The 16,418-nt window shown below is 30.6% G+C and overlaps 1 protein-coding gene across 2 annotated transcripts; it reads left to right on the top strand.

Annotated features, from left to right (window-relative positions):
- Positions 1–406: 406 nt before the first annotated feature.
- LOC128952261 (uncharacterized) lies at positions 407–16,206 on the top strand. 2 transcript variants are annotated; one of them, XM_054297619.1, is made up of 4 exons: positions 407–448; positions 2,018–2,652; positions 11,133–11,542; positions 16,002–16,206. In XM_054297619.1, the coding sequence occupies exons 2-4, from the start codon at positions 2,028–2,030 to the stop codon at positions 16,173–16,175; spliced, it is 1,209 nt and encodes a 402-aa protein (XP_054153594.1). In that variant the 5' UTR covers positions 407–448; positions 2,018–2,027; the 3' UTR covers positions 16,176–16,206. The 2 variants fall into 2 exon arrangements, with proteins under 2 accessions (XP_054153594.1, XP_054153593.1); XM_054297618.1 differs by lacking the exon at positions 407–448 and having other exon boundaries at positions 2,009–2,652.
- Positions 16,207–16,418: the final 212 nt, after the last annotated feature.

Genomic DNA, 16,418 nt, shown 5'->3' with positions numbered 1-16,418 from the left:
AACACATTCACAATGATTGTTTCAATAGTGATATATTGTATTTTCAATAGACATAAAAATAGCATTATTAGTATTACAGTGAAATGTTGTCCGGATTTTTATTTTTTTATTAAACAATCAATKGAATGTTATTTCCCAAAATGTTAACTATCACTGACTGAAAGTCATAGGCACTGAATGTATGATTCATAGATAAACAATTTTTATGCATATATTACCTGTGAATTCATAATAACAACTAAGTGGTGTGTATCGGCGCTTATGATAATAATATTTAAAAAAACAGTAATTGTAAATTCAATTACAGTATAATAGCCTAATAGGCCCTAACATTGTTTAATGTGCTTTATCATCATCACTGAGAGAGCCGCTCAATTATCATATCACTTATACAGTGTATTATATGGGGTATTAGTAGACATTAAAATCAATCAAATTTTATAATACAGTAAGTATTAATCACTATCTTTTTATAACATATATATATGATATATTCAACTGGATTATCGAGTTGACACACACTGTTTTTTTGTATAATTATATTTTTGTTTAAATCAAAATATTAATTATATATTTAATAAATTTCAGTATTTTGATATATTAATTATATTTTTATACAGTATATATCATATATAAATTATATATATATATAATTTCACAGTGTATCTGGGTCATATGCATAAATTATATACAAACTTGTGTGTGTATGTCATACGACACTATTAAATTGTCAAGATAATTGTCTAACTTGTTGAACACGTGCTAAAAAAATGTAATAAATCAGTAAAATGTTTTATTTTGTTACAAATTAAAACAAATATATAAATATATTTTTTTCCAAAGAAACACACGTTTGACATAAATTAGGGAATTTCAAGACAACACATAAAATACTAACTCATATAATTGATTATCCATTTGAATGGTCTATTAAAAAAAAGTGAGGCAACAGTTTTTTTTGTTAGTTTATTAATTTTGTTTCAATTGTATGTTTATTATTGTGAGAGAGATAGAGAAAAAAAATAATATTTCATTGAGTATAACGTAACAAATATTAGTGTAAATTATTATATATATTATTGATGACCGGATTAAGTCTTATTAATAATTATAATTATAAAAAATCTAACAATGACTTCACTATTACTACTATCATAATACTACTAGTAGTATAATGTATAACAATATTAGCATATTTAGCGCTAAATAACTTAATTAATAATTGTGAATCGCGTGACTCATTAAAAAACAAACAAACATTTTTATTTGTTTGCTTCCCTATAAATGACAAATATTAAAAATATTTTAATTATTTAGCAGCAAAAAAATATTATATATATATAAAAAACAATAATTGGAAGTAAAGGATTCAATTTTTATGATCATATTTTGTTGTTTTCTAATATATTTATTTATATATTATATATATACAGTATATGCAATACCCTGATAGCCGCGCACTGTAAGCGCCAGTACAGTAATACAAGCACTGGTAGAATATACAGTACTATTACTACTACTACTACTACTACTGGAAGTGAATTATTATTATTATTCTGTAAGTGTATGTACAGTACAGTGTGTATAGCTATGGGAGAGATGAGATGAGTGTGTGTGTGTGTGTGTGTGTGTGTATGTGTGTGTATGTATGAGTAGCGCTGGTGTAGCTCTTCTTGTTGTAGTATATGTTGTGTTTGGTTGGAGAAGTTGTGTGCTGTTTGTTAGGAGAGAGAGAGTCAGTCGTATATAATATGAACGTGTGTTGAGTTGAGTTCAACAGTTTGTCACTGAACTGACACACAGAGAGTGAGAGAGACTTAACTAACTATTGCCCGGAAAAAAGTTTTTTGAAGACTTTTGAAGAGAAAAAGTTTTTAATCAAAAAGTTTTTATTTTTGTTTAAATAAAGTTATTGTGTAATAATACTAATATTTTTATTTTAATTACTGAATAATATCTCACTATTAAATCAACCAAAAAAAAWAAAAATTTTTTTTAATAACAAAAATATGACAAGAGTTTGGTCGATGTCGAGCACTGACGAAACACAAGAGAATCCGTTGACAATTGTCTGGAAGAATAACGACTCAAAGTTGTTGAGCTTCGACAGCGGCGAGTCATCAATGCATAGCCGTTCACTCGGATCAGACATCAACGGCGACGAAGCCGTCGATGATGATGACGACGATGCTCTTGATTTTGATGACAATGTCTTCAATGATGATTTTGTAGACGAAGACAATGAAGAGTCTGATGATGTAAACAATGAGAAAGAATTTGAAGTTGAGATGGAGGCGGACGACTACAATGACAATGTTGTAAATGAAAAACAAGAATCGTCGGCACAGGTAGTCAACAGTACTACTGGTGTRTCGTTACATATGATGAGAAGAGCCCGCAGTTCACCGATTCCCATACGCAAGAATCAAAGTCGAAACCGAAGACAAACATATTCGTTGAGCGAAATGTCCACCGATTCGGGTCACGCCTTCACTCCGTTGACAACGACGACAATCACACCATCGCTTTCTGCACCGTACGACTCTGGGATCAACTGTCTGGTGGGTCATCCGCCCTATGATTGCGGTTGTAAGCGCCGGCACTTTTTTGGCGGAGTCAATAGCGCTCCACACATGACTACACAACAATCAGGTAATTCAATGTTTTGTTTTTTGTCGTTAAATAGTCATATTTGTTACTAATTGGCAATCATTTGCATATTTAATAATAATATTGTTATTTAAATTAATTATTACAAAACTAACCACTTAAACAATATGTAATTTTTAAATGCGAATATTATTAGCGCTTATTTAATGTACTGTTAAAAAAATGTTGACTTAAATTAATTAAAATTAATTTGCATAATAACAATAATAAGTTCTAACAATAGGTGTTGCAAAAATAATTTCAATGCAATAATATATTTATTAATATGTGTTTGTGTTTTTGCATAAATTGAAATAATAAAAAAATCACTTTCAGTTTATAGAAATATAATTCCCGCTGAAAAATATCGGATTTATTTATTTATTGAATGAAAAGTGATTTTTCTAGTTTTATTGAATATATTGATTTATATATTTACTTGAATATATGTGATATCAGTTTTTATTAGGCTTATAAAACCATATACAGTATATATTAGTATAAATATAGAGTCAAAAATTGTCAATAAGCTTGAATTTTGTCAATAGACTTGATTTTTATTTGGGTATCAAAACAAATCATTTTCAAATGCTATACGCTTTGGGATGTGATGTACCACTCAATGCACACAATTTGTATATAAGTAAAGTGTATATTTATATACATTATATTTTTGATGCAATTGTGCCGAAGAGATCCCAAAGCTGCACACGGTTAGCATTTTTTTTTAAAAAAAGTTTCAGCTAATAAAAACATTAATAGTAAAACAATAAAAACAAAGTTAATAAAAACATCACAAAACCATAGACCTATCAATGTATACTATATTTTTTATTTATATTTATAACATATATTTAAGTGACTCTCTCTCTCTCTCTCTCTYTCTCTCTCTCTCTCTCTCTCTCTCTCTCTCTCTCTCTCTCTCTCTCTCTCTCTCCTCTATATATCTGTATATTTGCTTTATATTTGTGAGTCCAAGTGAAACAGTAATGCATGCATTTATTGTTATTACAATTGTCACTGTTATCATTGCGGTGATCAAACCAGCCCTTATAGTGTACAAATATATATATATATATATATATATATATACTGTATATACCTCTCACCCTCTCATCAATACTATCAGTGCTCAATACACCAGTTCTGTCCATTACGTAACCTAACTGTAGGTATACACAGACAAGTAGTAATCATATACAGTATACTTATTATATATATATATATTGGGAGCGCTGTCTGTGTTCTGTATATACACTGTATAGTTGTTTAGTGGTGTGTCTGAACCAGTTTAGCTATTAATGATAATTTTGAGCCATCAAATACATCAATATATAAATATACAAAAAAATATAATGCAATATTAAGAGCCCTAATATATTGGGACAAATCGTGGCACTGATGGCACTGTTGTAAGGAAACGGTTGTACGGCTGGGGACAACACGGCAATGAACGGAGCCGTACAAACCCGATAACCTTGGGGTTGGCGTATATATACAGTATATATATATAAAGTGGCGTTACTTTAGCTTTTGCTTTACTTTTAACTTATTTTTTTGGTTGTACTTCTGTCAGACGGGTTTTCATATATCGTTTAGTGTACACACACTATAACATAACACAACACATATACAACAAACACATCAAAATCTATACAAATATATAGTGTCTATAGTGTTAGTACACTCTCACTCTCTCCTATCTCTCTCTCTCTCTCCCTGTGCTCTCTCGACTCTCTCTCGTAAATCATAACATTGAGTTAACACAAGTATAGTATTGCGTATTGAAAAGGGAATGAACTAAACATAAGGTCATGAGGTTGTCCGGGACCTGATTTAGGCTGTTAGCTATATATATATATATGTTGACTCACTGATGGCTAGGCAGGCCATCACATCCCAGGTGCGATCACATCCATCTCCTAACAACACTGTGAAAAGCGATGGCTCGAGCAGTGCAACGGGATTTTGCTCTCCTCTTTCGTGTGCCTTTCCTCTTCCCTCTCAACCCTCACCACTACTACTACTTAAAAGTCTCCCAAAAACCAGTGGTGTAGTTGTGATTACTGTCAGTAGTAATAGTCTAATAGTGGTTCATATATATATAGAAAGAGAGTCAATATTAGAGATAATGCATTCAATATGTTTAAGGAGTGCTATAAGGCTTCGGACTTATCAATTGCTAAGGAGATGGCACTGGAAATAGATGTTCACTGTATGTGTGCCCTCAAACTCGTTAGGCCTCAGGCCTTGTCTTAATATCAATTATTGGACGCACTTATAGATTACAAAACACACTCCACTTGAAACAACTAAAGATAAAGTGCTCTCTCTCTCTCTCTCTCTCTCTCTCTCTCTCTCTCTCTTTTATCAATTTATCTATTTTTCTCTCATACTGTCATAAAACAAAAGTCAATAACTTTTATCACTTATTGTTGTTTCAAAAAAATAAAATAAAGATTAAAACAATTGTCAGACAAATATATCACTACTTTTTAATAAAATAAATATTATAAAGTTTTTTGTCTCATTCACTCTGGCTTTTAACTTAAATATATATACGGTATATATAAACTACTTTAAAGATTAATTTTTTATCAAATTTACAGAAAAACTTTCCTCTCTCTCTCTCTCTCTCTCTCTCTCTCTCTCTCTCTCTCTCTCTCTCTCTCTCTCTGTTCACTGTTTTTTAACCGTATTTTCCCGTATAATATGGTTTGTGAGATAACGTGTGCACTAAATTAGAGATGACATTAAGATAAAGATCAACTTTTTTTCTTATTATTGGATTCAAAAAATAAGTAAATAATAATAAATTGAAACACAAAAAAGTTTATTATTGTCTGCACAYAGACTGACTGGTGTTTCAAGAAACTCCTGTTTTCCAACACATTATAAATAATATTATTAATAATAATACCAGTAATAACTCTTTATGCATTTATGTATTATTCATGAATAATAACAATAAGTCATTAGTAATGTTGTTTGCTTTAAATGCATTTAAAAGTTAGAGAGAGAGAGAGAGAGAGAGATAGCAAACATCAAAATTTTGTGAAAAATAAATGGTTTTCCCCTCTAAATAATAAATGGTGCTAAAAATAAAGTGTAAAAATAAGATTTGTGTTGACCAAAAGCCAACAACAGTGCCATTAAAATTCAATGACAGATAGTATTATATATATGAGAGTATAGGTTTAATTTGTTTAATTTAGTTGATCACTAGTTTTCTAGTATTGAAAAAAGATCTATGACTTTGAAATAAACGTTAGGAATCGGGGAATAAGGGAACTGTATATATATCAGGGAATAGTTTATAATGATTGAAAGTGAGTGAGTGAGTGAGTGAGTGAGAGAGAGAGAGAGAGAGAGAGAGAGAGAGAGAGAGAGAGAGAGACTGTCAGTATGTGTGAAATGAAAAATGAATTGCAATGACAAATGACATTTAGTTGACTCGCATTGATTTGGTTAATGTTTAGCTAATACCAACACATATCATAATAGACTTATAAGTTAGTAACACTAACACTTAAATTTTTACATTAATTTACACACACATACATACAGATACGTACACACATTTCCGATCAAAACATTACTCTAGTGTAAAGTGAACTGTAAAGGCATCGGTACCTAACATAACAATGCTATCGGCTAATGGTTTTCTCATTTGAGAATTAAATCCGGGAATTATTCAGTGATTCAATTGTAAATTCTGTATATTCTTTGCCCTAAACAAAAAAAAAGTTTTCATATATCATATGGTTATTGTATGTATCAAACAACTAAAAAACAGCAAAAGTTGTAATTAGATTTCAGATGTGATTATGATTACTAACTTTTGTAACATTTGCACAAAGTTTCGCTTTCAATATATTTATATATACAAAAAAACTTTATTATAATGACTGGTCTCTGATATGGGTTACGGCTGATTATTGTGTAATACTAATATTGTGCCAAAAATTTTGAGCGCTTTTTTTTACCTGTACTACCCAATTGTCTACACATTTTTATGTTATTATACAGTATTATATATATATATATATATATATATATATATATATATATATATATATATATATATATATATATATATATATTGTATAAGCGGTGTGTTATCTAATGACCAAAATGCGTGTCACATCATTGGCACCGACGACGACCCCTAACATCAGTGAACTCTTGAAAAATATAAAGCAAATCTAATATATGATCTCATTTGAGATGCAATATATCTCCATATTATTATAATAATAAATACACAGACAATACAATTGAAAGCGAAAACAATTGTTGAAATAAAGTGTTAGTTTGTGTTCATATATGGGTATATATGAGTTGTATTAGTATTTAGATATATAAATAATAGTTTATTGTTGTATTAAAAAAAAGATTTGTTGGGCCAGTGCTCATAGTCATAGCATGCAATTTGGTCCCAAAATTTAAAAAAATGGGTAATCATTTTTGTTTTGTTTGCCACACAATATTATTATTGTACAAAAAACTTATTTTTTTATTGTATATGTCAGAGACGTTATGCCATATTTATTGTTGTGTTAAACATAAGTTTGTTAAAAGTAATTTTGTAGACACTTTAACACAAATCTATGCGTTTACTAACTGACTATACGTGATCTTTGAGGTTGAGTTTGTATGTATGTATAAGTCATGTCTTTATGGCATTTATATGATGATAATATAAGGCAATATTGTTTTGCCAATTGTTTTGGATGAAAAGCTCGTGTATGTGAGTGTAACTAAACATGTAATGTGATTGAGACAGTCATTAGTATATTATATTAGTTTGCCTTTTGCTTGGATGTGACCCTTTAATGACCCCGAAGTGAGGCTTCAATTCAAAAAAGATATAATAATTTCTATTTATATCATTTGCCACTATTTTTCTATTTTTCTGGCGATCAATAAGAAAGAAAGAAAGAGAGAGAGAGAGAGAGAGTCTTAAACTGGTTTTGATGTTTGACTCGTTTTTTCTTGAAAACACATCTAAATATATATACTGTATATTCAGTATATACTTTGTATGATTATTATTAATATGTATATTACAGACTATAGATATTGTTATACACGAAACATTAATTCATTGAAAGCCCTCCCAAATAACCGTAAAAAGACTCGTCAACTGTAAGAAAACTGTAAGAGAAAAGTAGTTTAAGTTGACCTTCAAGTGGATTAATATACAAGAAAATAAAGTTAGTTTGAAATAAAAGTTTTGAATAAACTATAGATTGATATATACATACATAGAGGTAATGGTTTAGTGATGGCAAGTGAGCACAAGTGTAAGGGCCGGACAGACACTTGATGCCAATGTAATTGATGCAAGTGATAGCTAATAGATTATAGGGTGGCAAATGTTAGCAATATATATATACATGCATTGGGCACAGGCATACACAGAGCACAGACCCATCAGGTCTCTAACTTTATTAATATAGTCTTATTTTTTTCTTATAAATATATTGAGACTTTTTTTTATTTTAATGTATGGAAAAAAGTGGTTCGGCTTATGATTTGTTTTTTGGCTCTATATTAGACTCACTTTTAATCAAACAAAATAAAATAAAATAAAAAGTTCAATAAACCTTTAAAACAGAGTTGACTTTTTTGTGTATTAAAAATAAAGTAGCCGAACAAAAAAAAAAAAAAATAAAACTATTTTAAAAAGCTAACTGACCCATCAATGGGGCAATTTGTATGTATGATTTTGAACAACGTTATGTTTTTGATATACAGTATATAAATAACATTGAATTGAAATTGATTAGAAATAAAAGTTTAATAAATTTAGTTTTTTTTGTTAACATTTCGATACTTATTTTATTTTAACGGAAGCATCAAATGTATAGATCTTTTGTATATATATATATATATATATATATATATATATATATATATATATATAKAGAGAGAGAGAGAGAGAGAGAGAGAGAGACTGTTATGTCGCGCGAGTCGTACTTCAAAACGATAATGACATCCAGTTTCACGAACTTTTCATTACTGATACTAACGATTATGATGTCCAGAGCCGTTGCACTGGTAGTGGTGTCAGTAGTAGACCTTTACTGTCATATTATAGTGATATGAGAAGCAAAATATATTGCACTCATAAAAAGTGTGACAAACAGTGCTTTTCATTTTCATTGCCTTTATATTTATTATACATTATATATAACTTATATATAACTATGAGTTACATCACTCTATCAAATGAAAACTTAGTCTTTTTGTAGTAGAAAAATAATACATTTCTATTTTTTGATAGTAATCACTAGTTTTTTTTATATTTTATTTTGTAAATGCATGTCAGGTATAAATCGTTACATTTAATGGCAAACAATACCACTACTATTATTACTACGACTACTACTACTACTACTACTACTACAAGTGCAGCCACTGTTTGATATGTTATCCTAACTTTCTCTCTCTCTCTCTCTCTCTCTCTCTCTCTCTCTCTCTCTCTCTCTCTCTCTCTCTCTCTCTCTCTCTATTTTTTCGCAAAACATTTGTTTTTAAACACTTTAATCATATACTAAATGTTTGATGCGTTATGTCGTGAAAGTTGACTGCTGAAAAGAGAGAAACAAATATAAAAAATATTGGCAATAATTTAGCAATGAATGAGATGAAAGAGAGAGAGAGAGAGAGAGAGAGAGAGAAGAGAGAGAGAGAGAGAGAGAGAGATGATTTGAAATGAGATGAGATGTGTGAGAGAGTGGGAGTTAAAAGTCAGAAACCGTGAAAAGTGGAGAAAAGTTAGACTAAAAGTGAAGTGTATGACAGTATATGAGAGTGAGTGTAATAATGAGTATATGTATTATATTGTATGTGTTTCACATCAAAACACTGAATGCGATGATTAGGATATACAGTAGAGATAGAGATGAAGAGAAAGAAAGAGAGAGAGAGAGAGAGAGAGAGAGAGAGAGAGAGAGAGCATTAAATGGTTTGAAAAAGTTTTTCCAAACATTTAATAGATTATTATATTTGTTTGGAGAGATAGGAAATGTTTTTTATTAGCCATTAAATGAGCAAAATCTGCATTCAATACACATACACATAAATATATATATATATATATATATATATATACTGTAATGTTAGGGCTAATCATTATTATTGAGGCAAATATAACCGCACACATGAAACTGTTTGGCCACAGAATTTTTACTACTTGTGCCGCTAAACATAGGCTCATATATATTGTATGCACTAATAATAAAGCGTGTGATTTACTGCCAGCTATTCTCTCACTTTAACTGTAGTATTGATGCCTTAGTTAGTGTTCATCGCTAATAAATTCACATTTTGAATGACAAACCAAAAAAATATATGATTATAGTTATAACTTTGTTGGACGACATAAACTGTTTGATGATATGGAAGTTAACTATCATATCATATATGATTTCATATAATAATAGAGTTTATACTGTACTTTCCATATCTATACTTCCTCTTAATGTACTTTTATTTCAGTGCACCGTTTTATGAGACCAAAGAGTGATACTGTTTTTTCCGATAAGACATACTATACTGTCTGTCTGAATGAATAGTTTTAATATATTTGACGACCAGAGAAAAAAAACTTTATTATTAATAATAAATACAAATAACATATGCATTCACATCCAATACACACATGACTTTAATTGACTATAATTTTTACTTAAGTTTTGTTATTTAATGGCAAAAATTGTACGCTTTTTTGTATACACACACAACATAACGGCATTTACGATATTATATATATAAAGTTAGACATTAGTTTTGATTACATTTATATATAAAAAGTTATTACTATTATCTATGGTTTTGTGTGTTTGTCTTTTATTTTTTCATTGAATATAATGGTTTGTCCGGCAATAGTAGTAATAGTGAAAGTGCGGCACAATTTCATTATCAACTAAAAACACAATAAATTGAAAGCCACACACAAACAGACACACACACTGTCATCATTACCGATGATGACTAAAAACTCAACAAATAAAATGATTGCAAATGAAAGTCAATCACATAAATTTGGTCACAAAAAACAACTAAATTTGATATGCTTTTCGAAAAAATATAAACTTTGTTTGAATGAGTTTTTTTGCAAATAAAAAACAATAAAATTGTTGCCATCAATAAAAATGTTTTTTTTTGCTGTTCATTTTTAATGCAATGGGTTATTACATAATGAAAAACAGTGTGTTTGCAATCATATATATTAACTCAAAAAAATATTGCAAAAAACGACTCCCTGTTTAAGTACTGAAAGATTAATAAACTTTTTATTGCACAGACTATTAGCGCTAAAAAAGATCCCAAATTTGAGACTATCTTTGCTATTAAAATCATTTATTGAGACGCGAAATATACTGCAATATTAATATAGTATATATACTTTACGACTAAATTATATATTAAGTGATATATAATTTGTTTTTATTTTTTAATTTTTTGCTATTCAGACGTGAGTGCAGCACAAGACTCAGAAACACTGCCAACAGTGCCGTCAATAATACTTCAATCATCAGCTTTAGATGTAGTGATGAGCGGCTCATCACAAGACTCGCTGTCGTCGACAACAGAGGAACCGCCGCCGATCGGTGCGCACCGCCGTAGTAGACATGAGTCCACTGTTGGTGGTGTTGTTAGTGTCGATCACAGTAAACCATTGCCCGATGTAGTGGTGAATGTTGACATTGTTGAGGTACGGCTACGATCATCGGTCACGAGCAGCGGCGGTCATCATCACAGTCTGGCTAGACGTGCCGTTTCGGTCAGTTTGCCCATCGATACCGATACCATACGATCAGTGGGAATGGGTTTACGGCAAATCAGTGAAGAGTTTGAAACTACAGCCACATCATCGACAACGGTATGTTTGTGTGAAATGTTTTGCAATTATTTTTTTTGTCGCAATAATGCATTTGATTATACTGTATATGTATAATATGTGATGATTTTTTTGCAACGAAATTTAGACTAAAATATTGTATATTCTTGAATTTCACATATTTTATTGCAATTTAAAATGAGACTTAACTACCCTTAAAATATTTATATGAATGTGTCTTTCAAAAAAAAAAATGGTTAAAACTCAATTAAAAAGCACTATTTGTTTATGAAATTGACACTAAAACCACTTGTGAGCAATAATTTATATATTTTTAACTTTCAATTCAATGTGTGTTTTTTTCAGTTTTTAGATGTAATTTATTTGTTAAAAGAAAAGCTTTTATATATATTTTTCTCTCAAATTTTTTTCCGTTGCATTTAATCATTGCATCAAAGGTTGTGATTTAGATGTAGTAGAAAGCAATAGTTATTTTTTCTGTTATACAAAAAAAAATTTTTTTTTATTATTAGTTGATGTTATAGTACACAAAAAAGCCAATATTGGAGTGAAGACGGTTTTAACATTTAGACAGCACTGTCACCACAAGTGTTGCATATATATTGCTCCGGTATATATATTGTTCAGCATGTATTGAGTGTACATCTGGAACAGCATATACATGTATATCGGGGCTCAGTGTTTAAAAATAGACGACTACTACTACTACTCACCAAAAAAATAAAATCTGTCTTTTGAAAAGTAGAGATAAGACATAAGGCATGTATATATAGAGTGAGTGAGTAAGTGAGTGAATAAGAGTGAGAGTAAGTGATAGAAAGTAGGAGAGAGAGAGAGAGAGAGAGAGAGAGAGAGAGAGAGCACAGGGAGAGAATAAAGTCATAAAAAGACACCAAAGTTTGTTAAAAACAATTTCTCTCATAAAATCAAGAATGCGTAACCAAAGGCTGGTATTTGTTTCAAATATTATATAAGACATTACAGGACAGGCATTAATGGTGTGTATGTGTAYAGTATTATACTGTACTACACATTATTCATACAATACCGGCATAACTACGGTATTACACATAAAAAAGGGGTTGAGATTTGTGTCTCCAGATAATCATTTAGAAGAGACAAAACAAAACAAAAATTAAGTGAATGTTATGTTTTTAGGAGTAAATTCCTTGTCGTTGTAAACCATATGATGGCCTCAAAAAACTTAACTCTTTATATTATATTATTTATTTAGTTTTTGTTGATAATATCTCTGTCTTTTTTTTAAAAAAAAACTAAACCTATCATTGATTATGATTTATGCGATGAAGGCTTTAGTGATTTTGCAAAACAAATAAATTGTTTTAACGATAATAAAAAAATTAATTAACCAAAAAAAGAAAGCTATTCTCACAATTAACCACACAATTAGTGGTTTGTATGTTATAGAGATAGACAGAAACGTAGATAGTGTCCAATATTGTACAGTATATATATATATAAACATTGTAAGTATTGTAAGTGTTCACCTCCCGGTTCCTTAAATCATATGGAGATTTTGCTATATTTGCTTGTTTTGTATGTAGACCTGTCCCCTCACTTTAGTCCACTCACCCAAACTTTAGGAAACTTTATATATATATATATATTTTTATTATTTGCATAGCATTTATTGCACAAAAACAAATTTTTATACACAACACTAATATAAATATAAGCAAAATATTGTATGAATTGAACACTTGAGTGCACAACAAAATGATTATTTTTTTTTCTCTCTCCATATAAAGTACTGTATATATATTCACTGCTTTAGAGAAAAAAGTGTGTTTTTTGGCCTAAAATTGCTAAACTTAACTATAATAACTACAGTACAGTGAATAAATAAAATAAAAAAAATAAAACCTTAATTAATAATTTGGTGTGAAAAATAAGTAAATGACATACTGTGGGAAAGTATATATAAAATTTTTTTTTGATTTGTTTTAATAGGAAAAAATATACATAAGATTTAGGGATGAGAGGCACTGACTTTATTATTGCTGAGAGAGAGACGGTGTTTATATTATACTGTATTTGCAGACTAACTAACAGTTGTGTCGATAGAAACTATAGTTGTTATATCTAATAAATATATTGTATATTGAATATATAATTTATAGCCATATTATTATTATTATCATTACATTATATGCTTATGTATTAGTTGAGAAGAGAGGAAAGGCATATAAGAGACCATTGGTATATAATTTTATTGATAAGTCTTTGCAAAAGCTAAGTAAAGCCTCTCTTTCCGATTTGTTTTAATATACAGACAGACAGACAGACAGAGAGAGAGAGAGAGAGAGAGAGAGAGAGAGAGAGAGAGAGAGAGAGAGAGAGAGAGAGAGAGAGAGAGGTTTGTCCGGAAAACACCTGCAATTGTGTTATTATTATTGTTGTTGTGTTGTATTTGTTATTATTATGTTAGGCTTGAAGTGTTTTATATTATATTTATATATTCACATATATATACGGTATATAACTTTATATTTGATATATCAGTCCATCATATTTATGAGTTATGATTTGGCTTCAGGAGAGAGAGAGAGAGAGAGAGAGAGAGAGAGAGAGAGAGAGAGATGTACTTCAGCTAAAAGTTTTTAATTTTGTTGAATCTTTTAGTCGTCCAGATATTAAGGCTATATACGAGTGAGTGAATCGCTACTACCTATGAATCGTATAATATAATTGAAGCGTTCAAGTAGTCAAACCTGGGCTAACCTTTAGTGTAACCTTTTTCATTTTGGTAGGGCTCGTCCACACAATCAAACACACACACACACACACTCCCCACACACTACTACTACTAGATCTGCCACCCTCTACAGCACACTTTGGTCCGGGAATAGGAGAGGGAGAGGAGAGGGAGGGATAAATCAAAGCAGAAACTGAGGGCAATTGTAGAAGAGTGCGATTTCAGGGGTTCACCAGTAGTACCATAACAAGAATCAGACAACTTATATCATACATACATATACTGTATATATCTGTAGATATATTCATACATATATTATTGGATGCATTAGAAACAYACAATAAATGATTTGATCCCCTCTTAGCTCTGTTGTGTTGTGTGTGTCTCCCTTTCCCTTCATCTCTCTCTCCCTATCTTTTGGTAGTAGTTTTGTAGTTTCTGAGGAGTTGTTGATCACATAAAAAAGTAAAACGACGTCTCTTTTCCTACATTTGCTTTAATGTCTAATGTATTGATAAAAAGTTGCACGAGTCGGGAGAGAGAGGGAGATATATATTAAGAGAGTAGTATAAAACCGGGAGATATATATATATATACAGTGGGAGCCTATTATCAATAGAAAAGATAGACGAAAGAGCGACCACATCTAGCACTCGCCAAACAAGAGCTAACTGAGCCTTAAGAGTACAGTAATCATCGAAAAGCGAGTCCCGGGAATGACGTCACCATCTGGTTGTCCTCTTATGCCAAAAAGCTAAGGGTTCCCCACATCTCTCTCTTTTTTTCTCTCTCTCTTTCTCTTATTTGAAGCGATCGCAAGCATATGTCTTATATTATTATTCAAAGAGAAAACTCATATCGTCCTTCAGTAGTCCTACCAGTCCTTTAATGTTCAGGTCCTCCACCCATATCATGAACTGTGTTTGATTGCGCCTAACATAAGGCCAATACATGTCCCGTCCCTGAACTGTATGTACACAATCAATACATATACAATTTATACAATATATATCACTGTATATACACAGTATATATATACACATCATTTAGTAAAATAGCGATCAACTAAACTATAGCCTAATTAGTGGAGAGAGAGAGAGAGAGGTCCTATTTTTAAGGATCGTGTTTGGTTTTGGGTTACCAAACATCGACCACTAAAGTCTCGGCGTAACCTAATAGCTGTTTAGACCGAGGAGTAGTCCAGTACTTATTGGTTAACACACACTCACAAATCAGACCACTCTGTAATATAACACTTTTAGTGCACGTGGCAGTAGTGTTGGTGGTATTTGGTTTGACCAGTTCACTGATCGCTTTGGTAATGGCCACCATTTAGCGCCAGAAGTTACAAATACAGTAATTATTAGGTACTGTTTTTGTAATGAGTTATTTATTGCAAATCCAAAAACTTTTTAACTACCGGTGCATCACTAATATAGGGTTAAGATRTGTGTGTGTGTGTGTGTATGATATCTATGGTGTCATTAGGCGATGCTATCAATAATAATACAGTAATACTACTACTAATAATAATAAACATTTGCATACATTTTAAAGTTCATGGCTTCTCATTAGTCGCGAAACATTTAAAACTTTTAAAGAAACAAAATTTCACGACTAATCAAAATCTGCAAAACTATTGCTTATCTAATATCACAACCAGAAAATACATCACAAAAAAAACATATGAAATACTCTAATATCTAAAGAGTTATTATATACTAACTCTCTGTTTCTTTTTTTTCTATCGTATTATATGTACAGATGCTATCGGGTTCGGCTCCGGGATCTCAAGGGATTGTGGCCAATGTGTTGGCATCCTTATCACTGCCGAGTCGATTGCTATCGTATCGGTTTCGGTCGCATCATATCCGGCGACACAATGGACTCAATGGTCGGCCCAGAAGTTTGTCGACAAACGATGCACAGGAAGATTAGGGCAACAAACTGTTTGTTTTGTTTGTTTGTTTTATGACATCCCAAATGCCATTTCACAAAAATTGTGACCAAAGAAATCATTATCTCTTTATCTATCATTTATATATATATATATAGACAAAGAAATTAAAGAGTTATTTTTAGTTAAGTTTTTTTATCTTCTCATTTGTCATTAATTATTATTATTATTAACTGACAAACAAAAAACACAGTAATTAACTTAATCATTGAAATACATTAACA

This window comes from Oppia nitens, unplaced genomic scaffold (assembly GCF_028296485.1).
Source record: "Oppia nitens isolate AA-2021 unplaced genomic scaffold, nextdenovo-longstitch-racon4-pilon3 scaffold1_pilon_pilon_pilon, whole genome shotgun sequence".
Taxonomy (NCBI): Eukaryota; Metazoa; Arthropoda; class Arachnida; order Sarcoptiformes; family Oppiidae; genus Oppia; species Oppia nitens.
Note: the sequence above shows the minus strand (reverse complement) of the source record. Positions and strands in the feature narration are given on the sequence as shown.